At 45.6% G+C, this 11,448-nt stretch overlaps 1 protein-coding gene across 1 annotated transcript; it reads left to right on the top strand.

Moving 5' to 3' along the window:
* Positions 1-2,094: 2,094 nt before the first annotated feature.
* Positions 2,095-10,921, top strand: LOC146045345 (agouti-related protein-like). The gene is made up of 4 exons (XM_083164116.1): positions 2,095-2,290; positions 6,902-7,091; positions 8,423-8,511; positions 10,268-10,921. The coding sequence occupies exons 1-4, from the start codon at positions 2,171-2,173 to the stop codon at positions 10,448-10,450; spliced, it is 582 nt and encodes a 193-aa protein (XP_083020242.1). The 5' UTR covers positions 2,095-2,170; the 3' UTR covers positions 10,451-10,921.
* The last annotated feature ends 527 nt before the right edge of the window (positions 10,922-11,448 follow it).

The following is an 11,448-nucleotide window of genomic DNA, read 5'->3' as shown; positions in this document are numbered from 1 at the left end:
AGCGGAGGTCCGAGCGGGGCTCTCTCATTCGGGTGGTCCCCTATGTCCCCGTGACTCCTGAGGAAAGCGAGGAACCCATGCAACTAGGCGCAGCTCGCATTTCTTATCGGGCCTTTGCTTATACTGTGGCTGTAAGGGCCACATTCTGCGAAACTGTCCCAATAGGCCAGTAAAAGGGCCGCAAACTGCATGGGAGAATATTACACTGTCAAAACACAGAGTAAAGGCAGAATAAACTTGGTCAATGGGTAACTGCAGGGGATATTACACACACACACACATACAGTACACATACATACTTACCACATGAAAAGCCTGTGTTTGTCCCTCTGCACCTTACTCTGTAGGAGACCTCACAGTCCTAGTGCTGCCTCTGATTAAAAACCCTCCCATGACTAAGCTGCTGCTGTTCTCCATGGGCCTGAGAAGCATGTAATGAGCTCCACCAATCAGAGCTCAGCACAAACCTCTCAGCTTCTGCCCTCTGGTGCAAAGTGTCATGGGACTTAGTCAACTCCCAGTAATGCATAGCACACTTGTGCAATCAGTGTGCTTTGGCTCCTGATGCTCAGCACCATTAATCATTGTCACATTGGCAGATAGGTGAAGCTGCAGCACTACCCCACTCCCATGCACAAAACCTTTAATACATGCCAACACAGGGGGCCCCTAGCTAGAGGGGGGCCCAGGGGCACTGACCCCTTGTGCCTCCATTATAATCCGGCCCTGAGGCTGGTCCATATCGGTCAATCGGTTCCAGAGATTTTGCATGTAAACCAATTTTTTTTATTTTTGAAATGTAATTTCATGGCTGTTCATGTTCTTTGAGGGCGTATTACTCTAGAACCAAATGTTCCAGTTTCACTGGACCAACATCATTCAAAGCCCACTCAAAAGTTCTTAAATATGATACTTGTCTCATGTAAATGGGTCAGTTGGTACCAGAGATATAGCCGGTTAAATGAGATAACAGATTAAAGGGGGGAGGGGTGGTTTTCTCTCCCCCTCACACCAGAAAATGCAGGGACTAGGCTGGTGTAAAAGGGGCCAACCTGGGAATGCATTTTCTGGTGCGAAAGGGGTATTATTTCAAATAGCCGGGACCTGCAGTGATCTGAATACAGCCAGGCTCTGCCACTGTCAGTGGCTATCACTTCTGCCTGGCGGCGGCTGTCCCCCATTTACCGCAAGCATGTATTCCCCCTTGGCAATGAGCATGTAATACCACATGGCAACGAGCATGGAACCCTTGGCAATGAGCATGTAGATAAGCTGCACTTATGTAGCATAATTTAGTAGGCATTATGGTGTTTGGCATAATACATAATGGACATAATGGTGTGTAACTTAACGTGTAATGGACATTATGGTGTAAATGTTTAATGCACGCCTTTGGTGAACAATGTCCCTGTTTATGAAGCGCATTGTGAATTTTGGCTTAATCTGTGTGGCATTATGTGAGTTTTGGCTCAATCCATGTGGCATTATGTGAATTTTGTCTCAGTCTGTGTGGCATTATGTGAATTTTGGCTCAATCCGTGTGGCATTATGTGAATTTTGGCTCAATCCGTGTGGCATTATGTGAACTTTGACACAATCCATTTGGCATTATGTGAATTTTGGCTCAATCCATGTGGCATCATCTAACAGGACTGAATTGGGCCCCAGGGCTGCTTCGATGTGTACAGCCTAAACCGTTCTGAACATAAACCCGTCTCTCTCTCACTCTCTCTGGGAATTCAATTGTTTTTAGCGCTGCTGATATGTGGAAAATTGAGAAGGCGCAATAGGGCTTATTGAAACATCTCTGATCATCAATGAGTTAAATCTGGTCCACAGCAGTAGGACAAGAAGTGGTATCATTGGGACAGCAGGCTGTCTGCTAGAATATTCTACAGCGTTTCATGCTATTTTTTTTCTACTATGTCCGGTCCTCTAACATTTTACATCGCTATATTAATGCACAAATTGTTATTTGGCTTTATAGTGATCCCCGTGTACTGAAGTTAAAAACAAACTAATGACCAACTCCATGGGATAAGACTAAATAACGTCATTACTGGTGCTTTTAACATAAATAACATGTAATGAATATTATTAGTTCTTAAAAGAATTTATTAATGACTCTTAATATCTGCTCTGCAGTTTGTCATTAGGAGGCAGAGGAACCATGCAATTGTTGTTGTCCTTGTACACATCACCACCGCGTCGCACTGAGATTTGTCTATATAAATCGAATTCTCGTGTGATTCCCGAAACCAGTTGGCTCGATCTAGGGACCCTCCATAAGGTAAGTTTCTCCTACTCTTCTGCTTATTCTTTAACTAAAATGAAACATATACAACACCAACATCAGATGTATTATAGCGCACAGATGTGAGGACAGAGATAAAAGGTTTAGAATATTTAATACAAAGCTTGATGACATTTGTAAAGCTTCTTATGATCATATGTAATCTATGTTTTCATGCATTTGATTTATACTTTTGATTGTTGATCAGTTTAAAACATAAGGAGATTTTAAAGAGGGTGGCATATAATTGCCTGGTATCAAGTGAGGATGGCATTATAAGGGCATGGTATATATTTTTTGCAAAATTAGTACAATTTATTTTTAGAACTGTCCAGATTTGGCACTGTAATCAGCCCCATACATCAGCCCCATGATTACCCGACCCACCTGCACCACCAATCCGCTGACCAGATCTGCAAATAATATGATCATATTGATGTAAACTTTTTAGGGCTGGTAAGGTTATGTCTCAGGTTGGTCCTAAAAAAAGTTTGCAGCCCTAAATGATTGTCAGTCATAATTGATTGACAGTTACTGACTTTTGGAGAATAGCCTGTTCTAGACAAACTCACAGTTGTGCTATTGGGAGGAATTCAATTAGCCATTGATTCCCAGGCCCTAATTCAATTAGCCCGGTAGCTGGCAGCTTTGGGGATCTCTCTTTCTTTAGGATTCTTTCAGCTCCCTAAAAACTAACCTCTTTTAGCAGCTGTTAACTCGAAAACACATGGATTTGGGAACTTATCCTGGATCGATGTGTCTTTGCACAAACAAGGGTCAGTGGCCCAAGGGATAAACAGGATGTAATTGAATAGACCAATTGTACCATCAGACAAAATATTGCAGAAAAAAACATTTTTTTTGGTTTGTTTATTTTATTTTTTGGTGGGAGACTTTAACGCTAGTAACTTATTTCCCACTATTGTCTATTTCATTATGAAGGACATGACAGTGCACCAAGGAACAGTAAAAGTCTTTTGAATTTTATTTCCTTTCGGTGATTGGTGCTTTTAAATGTAAACCCTTTCTCGGATTTGCTTTCAATATTTTTAGGTCTTTATGGTGAAGCTCGACTATTTGGAAAGGGGACTTATGATTTTAAAATCGGGTCGGAAAAATCGCATTGAATCGCATCCGATATCGCATGCGATCCGATGCGATTTTCCATAGGATTCAATGTTAACATAGTCCTGTTCATTTCCCCACTATCCAAGTGGGCATAGAGTTGATTTTATAAAGCGTGGCGAGCGCAGCGAGCCCCGCGAAGGGCCGCGGATTACTTAAAATGTTTTCCTTAAGGTAAGGCATACAATCACAAAATCGGGCGCCCAGATACTACATAAGTACCTTGGAATGTTAGTAACCAGCTTCTGTTGGTCATTGTAAATTATTCCCAAATAAATCAATGGGGGGGAATATTTTTTATAGTTTGTGAATTTTATGTAGATTATATTCCCTTCTTATATTTTACATTGGTTAGATAAACTCACTAACAGAATTTATTCGTGTATCAAGTTTGCATACAGTGCTGCTGTGAGATGTGACTTACCCCCATACACCGGTACCCCCATACACCTCTGATGGTGTCCCTGATTGTATGCTCTGCACCCCATACCTGACCACCCCAGCTGCCTCATTATTCACCTCCAAACAGCAGGTTACGCTGGCTCTGTGTACAAGCAGTGCACACGTGTCAGGGGATGACATCACAGTTACCCGCCAGCTATGATGCTATACTGACACATCAAGCTTACCTGGGTCGGCCATTGGTGTGTACTCAGTCTAAGGGGTACATTTCCAAAGCTTCTAAAAAATTAAAAGAGGGGATTTTGCCTATAGCAACCAATCAAATTCTGCCCCAGCCCCGATTTCGGTGCATGTGCAAACCTCAGCAGTGAACGGCTTTGTGGCAAGTTACCCACTCGCCAGGCAGTTTGCTGCGGGGAGGGAGGGCCGGGGACATGTAGGGAGGCACGCCCAGAGTTTTATGGGCATACCCCATATGGGCATGGTGATGCCTGTTGGGGGGGGGGCACTGACAGCACATGGCGTCAGCGTCTGCTCTGTCTTCAACGGAAATAAAAGTCAGCGTCCATCGAATGATTTCTCTTAACTTTGGCCGCATGCTAGGGGATGTGTTCGCGTTCACAATCATCCCCTCGTGGGATTCGGCGGGGGGCAGGGCCGGTGCAAGGCACCGGAGCACCGCAGGCGAGGGGGGGTGGGGCGCCCCGGTGCCTACGGGGGGGGTACCTGCAGCGCTGTGTGATCTGGCGACGGGGTCCCCGCAGTGATGCGCGCTATCCGGCAGCCAGGCGGCGGCGCGGGAAGTGCTGATGGGTTTGAAAACTCGCCGCACGCTGATTGGCTGAATCTCAGCCAATCAGCATGCGGAATGTTTTCAAACCCAGCAGCTCTTCCCGCGCCGCCTGGCTGACGGATAGCGCGCATCACTGCAGGGACCCCGCCACCAGATCACACAGCGCTGCAGGTACCCGGCACGGACACCCCTGCAGCCTCCATGCGAGAGGCGAAGTGCCGCCCTCCAGTGGCTGGCGCCCTAGGCAAATGCCTAGATTTGCCTAGTGGTGGCGCCGGCCCTAGCGGGGGGACATTCGGCCAGGTGGTGGTGTTTTTTGGGCTCGCTAGGCAGCAAATGAACACAAATGTCAGTAATGCCTGGACGCACACTGGTTGATTTGAGAATTGTTAAATTGGTGAGAAAATTGCAAAATATGTAAATCTTTTTTTTTAATTGCTAATAGAAAATAATATAGTAGAAATCTAATGTAGATAGTGCAAATCTAGGGGGTTATTCTGGTTCACTCACATAGGCAAATTCCTTTTTCAAATATACAAAACCATGTGCACTGCAGGTGGGGTAGATGTAACTTGTGCAGAGAGAATTAGATTTGGGTGGGGCTTTCCTTCAAAGTGAGATCTATATTGCAGTGTAAAAAAAAGCAGTCAGTATTTTCCCTCGCACAGAATCAAAATATCCCACCCAAATCTAATTCTCTATGCACATGTTACATCTGCCCCACCTGCAGTGCACATGGTTTTGTCCATTTGAGAAGGAATTTGCTTTGCGAGTGAACCAGAATAAGGGCCCTAATGTGTTCACTGCAGCATTCGATTCGATGTCCATCTGCTGCCTGAAGCCAGTGTTGAAGTAATAGCAAATCAAATGCACATCGATTGAAAAATCAAATAAAAAATAGTGGAAATTGAAAAGGAGCAGTATTTCAGAGCAGGTTGAATAGTCCATATCTAATAGAAATCAAATCAAAAAAGTAATTAAACCTTGTGTAGTCACCTGAAGGTACAGTATCTAGACACTGTAAATCAACTGGAGTCAGTTTAGGATGATGGTTGACAAGTCAATGTAAAATGCACTGTGGTCCCAATATATGTTTGTAGCAATGGGGGTTTACCATGCGATGGAGGGATTATCGTCAGACTGTGTATGTGCTGTGGTTGCATTGCGCATTCCATTTGGAGATGTAAACAGAGTATATATGGGAACTCACAAGGCTCCCTGTACCCCCGATGTTCCTCAGTTTTCCTGTAATTGTGTATGCAGTTGTGATTGAGATTACAATCGCTCAGACGGGAGTCTCTTTTCATTTCTGTCCGGCAGCTTCACTTACCAACATTAGCAGCTCCTTAGCCTAGTCTAGTGAATGCCAGTTGCTTTTGCCTGTGAACCTAAATAAGACAATTGATGTTGTTGACATTCTGGCAATGTCGACTTTATATCAGTGTCAGCATTGTAAATGTTGAAATCTGACATGTCAACATGCTGTCCATGTCAAAATCTAGAAGGTCAAAATTCAGACCATGTTGACATTCTCATGTCAACACTTGCAAATGGTCAGGGAAGACACACGCAGAAGTATCTCCTAACCAGGGCCGTTCTGAGGTAAAAAAAAACAACTTTCAGCTTATCAAGTCCCAGAGTGCCCGCCCTGACGAATTGCCCCCCCCCCCCCCTCAGGAATACACATCCCCTTGCATGTGCATGCAGCCGGAAAAATGATTTGATAGTTGGCGGCTGAGTTATATTTACAGGAATGCCCAGTGTTTGCATGTCGGATCGCCACCACTGCCCCTAACTGTGCGAGCACCACACTGCCAGTGCAGGTCAGAGGGCACTTGCACAAAAGCCCTGCACATAACTAACCATCGGTCCACCGGGCAAATGCGTTTTGCCTACTTTGAAACCTTGCACAGCAGAACGAACCGGGCCATAAAGCAGCCCCAGCACGCCCTTGTGCGCTCACACACAACAAGGTGACGTAGTTGTGGTTCAGCTAAGGGGGGTGTGCCACAAGTCAGGGAGGCCTGGCCTTGCAGAATGCCCCCATCTATCTGTATGCCAGCTACTGGTGGGCAACACAGGTAATCAGGTGGACTGAGAGCCAGAAGACTGCTCCAATCAACCAATCCTGCTCTCTGTGTGACCGGACCAGCCCCACGGGCCATCGGCCCTAATAGCATTTGCCAGAAGTGAAACGCAATTTGTTCAAATTGCACAAAAAGATGACAAAGTCTCTGGCAAAGAATATTTATACTATAATGTGTATTTGTTTTATTTCTATTTTATAGCCTTCAACCATGATGCTCAATACAGTCCTGATGTGTGTGGCAATGTCCCAAGCGATCCAGACCATGCTGACATCAGACCCTGGCAATGCCAATGGGAGACTTGCAGACTTTAACTCTGGAACCTATACGGGCAGATACAACTACCCAGGTTTACTGCGCAAAGTGAAAGAATCCGGGCCGGTCGTGCCAGGTAAGAGTCATACAGGGGGAAATTTATCAAATCTTGGAGAGAGAAAAAGTACAGAAGTTGCTGGTAGTGCCCCAATCAGCTTCTGTCATTTTTCTAGCCTGTAAAATGAGAGAATCTGATTGGTTGGTACTTTATTGCTCTCCAAGTTTTGAACAATATGTATTTTTCTATAGAAACAAAAGGATTCAAAACCTTGATTTATTTTAAAAATGGAGGCACTTTCTCTGGGCACTGTTAGCATGAGCTAACGGATCTTATTCTGGTCCTTTGGCCCCTTCATTCACATGCATGTGCAAACGCAGGGTGTGTGCAGCCAGGGTGAACAAACTGATTGCCGGGCGCATGCATCCAACATCTGGTGGGGGGCGTGAGGCGGCAGGTCGGGCCATTTACATATGGGAATGTCCAGCGTTTTATTGGCGTTCCCGTTTACTGGGTGTTCTCATACAAATGCCCCAATGACATGGGTGCGGGGGTTGGTCAGCTGACATCACTGAATCTAACTGGGTGCTATGAGCATCCCATCTTCACTAGAACACCCATCTTTGTAATTTTACCCCTATGTTTCTATCTAAAACTAGGATGTACTAAGGGGAAAATGCGATAAAACCCCCGTTTTCAGATTTCGCATTTTCAAATGTACTTAGACCTGGCCACCGCGTCTTTGCCGGGCAGGGTATCACCACCTTTGCATGGCAATACCCTACAGAAGCCTATGGGCTTCTTATCGCCTCCTGCCGCAGACACTGACCCCACTCTGACAGTCCCATCCTCCGCCAAAATCCTCCTCCCCTTGCACCATGTCACAGCCGGAGGCCCTGCAGGCTACAGGGGGGGAGGAGGAGGCGCCAGAGACAGCCGTCGAAGCCCTGGGATGTGACGGAGACCACCGCAAACCACATCACAGGTATCGCTGGGGGCCTCCGTCACCGCATTGCAACACTAGCCACATATGTTAGTACAGGTGGGGGGCGATGTATTTTAATACATCCCGCCCTAAGGGTTATCCTTCAGTAAAGCTCCAAAAACCCCAAAACAGATTGCTGTAACATTTATCAGGTACTTATATGTTAGTTGGGCGCCCACTATAGTTAGTAGGCTCATACGTCGGCATGGAGTTGATTTTATATAGTGTGGCGAGCGCAGTGAGCCCGAAGCATGGCGAGCATAGCGAGCCCCGCGAGGGGACGTGGAAAACTAAGCAAATAGCTAAGTGGGTGCCCAACTAACATGTAAGTACCATTTATCATCCCCGGCTACAACCCTGCCCTGAGGACCCTACACCTTTGTAGCAGACATAGGTGCTAATAACATTCGTCTGCGCGTTTCAGGGAGCTTGGCGAGATCCGAATTGATCAGAATGGACACAGGAACAGCTGAAGAAGATCTGATGGAGGATTATAGTCTGCTGGACCCAAGGGTAAATAATACACATATTAAAAAATGCCTGTTACCTATATCCAATGGAGGCCTTCAACAATTCTCTAGGGGACAAGCCTTACCAGTATAAGGGTTGTGGTGTCACGAAGAGGGTCATGGGAGGGGCGCATCCTCACGGCCTGATCCCCCATCATTCTGGGTGTCGCAAAGTGCCACCCAGCTGTCCTCAGTGCCAGCAACTACACAGTGGGAGGAGCTGAGTGCTGCAGGTAATGTTACAGTTCAGCACCCGGTTCCTGTCACTGAAGATGAGCCGCCATTTTGGTGACACCCCTTGAAGGGTGACAACTGGGAGTGAAGCTAATGCCTATCCAGTCTGTCCATACAGATGTGTACGTCATGATACAGGTTGGCTGAGGAATAACTGAGTTGTGTTTTTGGAATATTCAGGGCTAATAAATTACTTATGATGGCCACCGCATTACATGGCAACACGTGGGTGGGGGCGGTGATCAGGAGGACCAGTAGCAATGCAGTCTCTTGTTTGCAGCTTGTGATTTGTCCTCAAGCTCCAACCCCCCCCCCCCCTCATGCGTTTCTGGGTGTAGCGAGGTTTGGACGGGCCCACAGGGTACAGGAGAAAGCCCCCAGTGGGGCCCCACTGACAGAGGGCCCACCTCCTCCTCTAGGGATCAGGTTCCAGGCCGTGCACTAGTATTATACTGTACACATGTATACACTAGCAGTATTTACTATATAAATCTATATAAATTTATCAAGGGGCGCAGATCATGCGCTCCCTAAGACAGAGGTTCCCAAGTGCTGTCCTCAAGGCACCTCAACAGTCCAGGTCTAGGGATATCTTTGCTTGTGCACACATGGTGTAATCAAACTGACTGAGGTACTAATGAAGTCCCATCTGTCTACTCGTGAAACCTGGACTGTAATGGTGCCTTGAGAACTGTTTTCAGGAAGCATTACTCTAATGCATGGGTCCTCAAACTGCGGCCCTCCAGATGTTGTGAAACTACAAATACCAGCATGACTTGCCACAGTTTTGCTATAAAGGAGTGATAAAACTGTGGCAAGGCATGCTGGGATTTGTAGTTTCACAACATCTGGAGGGCCGCCGTTTGAGGACCCATGCTCTAATGTTTAGCCACAGCCCCTCTAGAGACTGGCCACACCCTAAACATGGGCTCCTGCCACTGCACTCTTCACGCCCCAGTCCGGCACTGGATTTAGCTGTAGATTAAATGGAGGAACCCTGGACAAATAAAGCGATACAGCTAGGGGGAGAACTTGTACACTACCACACACCCTTTCACTAGGTGGAAGGGGTTTATTTACTAAGACGGAATGTTTCCTATAGCAACCATTCAGAATCTACTTATATAATTAGCACCTTCTAAAAGATTATGTTTAACTAGTTAATAGCCTGTCAAAATTAAGGCCTCTGCAATGCACTTCACTTTGAGCTGTGACAGTTTTTACTTTCAATTTGAGCTGTGACAGTTTCTAGCACACACTTTCCACCCCAGTCCCTATCTGCTCCTGCCTCCCATCTGTGTACACAGCTCCCTCTCTCCATATCCAGCAAGTGTGGAACAGATCAGTGTCCTTCAAAAATTGCTTTAGCTTTCTGTTATGACATCTTATAGCACACAATGGTATGATTTGGTCCGTGGAGTGGCCTCTAGTGGTCACTGGCGGTACTTCACCTCATAGAGGTGAGGAGTAGTTAGTATTTTATATATATAGATATGGTTTACGAACTAGTCCTTTCTCCACCTCAGGCGTTGTCACTGGAGGTCTCTTCCCGAGAGGAGCGTTCACCAAGGAGATGTGTCCGGCTTCTAGAGTCTTGTGCCGGGGACCTACCCTGCTGCAGCCCCTGTGCCACCTGTTACTGTCGTATGTTCAAAGCCAATTGCGTCTGCCGAAAAACCAGCACCAATTGCCACCAACGCAAGAATTAGCAGCGTTGGCCCGTTCGGAGGCCCAGAAGGAAGCTCTACTATATAATGCTCTGTAATATTATCAAACTGTATAGTTACCTCTATTTTCTCTACACAAATTTGTTACTTGCTTTATATAAACTCTCTGTAAGGTATCATAATACGTAGGACCGGTGATTACTATATCTGATTACCATATCTGTACACACATTATTTCTTCTGCTCCTTTCTCATTAGAAGATCCTGATCTTGGCTTGGGTAAGGAAAGTATTTATCAATCACAGAACCAGTGCGGACATATTAATTTGTCATTCATTGTAAAATATTTAAATATGCAAATAGCGTAGAAAAATTCTTCTTTTAAGATTTAGAACAATGATTAACAGTTTATAAAACAAACATACGATGGGCACATATTGGGCCTTATTCAGGCCTGTTCACTAGGCTGCATATAAATGGTAAATGACGCTAACCGGCTGACCGAAAGACCGCTCCCCCCCCCGCGCGCACCAATCCCCGCATTTGCATGCAAGGGGATGTGTACGCTTACACATCCCCTCACATGCGGTCACACAGGTGAAAAATCATTCGATGGTCGCTGAAAAGTCATTCGAATGATTTATTCCCCACTCGCAGATAAAAGTCAGTCTGTGCAGACCCCCACCATTGAAAACAGGCCAATTTTGGCCACTACTGAACCTAGTCTGAATGAGGCCCATAATTGTCTGCAATTTACTGGCACAGTTAGGTCAATATAACCATTAGATTTAAAGTGGCGATAAGGTTGTTTTTCCATCGAAAATAATTGCTGCTTTAAATCCAGTGGCTATACTGTAGGCATCACACTGGCACCAACAAATCAGAACTCATTACATATGGGCCTGTACGTCTTTGCAAATTACAGTCAAATCGGAGAAAACTAATAACAGAATAGTAACGAGAACTAGTGACCATAACTAATAGTATAGACCCCTTTTACACTTACATTAAAATCATTGCACGTGAACATGCATCAACCC

Source organism: Crinia signifera, chromosome 11 (assembly GCF_055691185.1).
Source record: "Crinia signifera chromosome 11, ASM5569118v1, whole genome shotgun sequence".
Taxonomy (NCBI): Eukaryota; Metazoa; Chordata; class Amphibia; order Anura; family Myobatrachidae; genus Crinia; species Crinia signifera.
Note: the sequence above shows the minus strand (reverse complement) of the source record. Positions and strands in the feature narration are given on the sequence as shown.

Bases quoted from the DNA above. Each gene is read 5' to 3' on its own strand.
- LOC146045345 (XM_083164116.1), top strand. From the start codon at position 2,171: ATGCAATTGTTGTTGTCCTTGTACACATCACCACCGCGTCGCACTGAG. The intron at 2,291-6,901 runs GTAAGTTTCTCC...TCTATTTTATAG, and splicing joins ATCTAGGGACCCTCCATAAG to CCTTCAACCATGATGCTCAA. The intron at 8,512-10,267 runs GTAAATAATACA...TCTCCACCTCAG, and splicing joins ATAGTCTGCTGGACCCAAGG to GCGTTGTCACTGGAGGTCTC.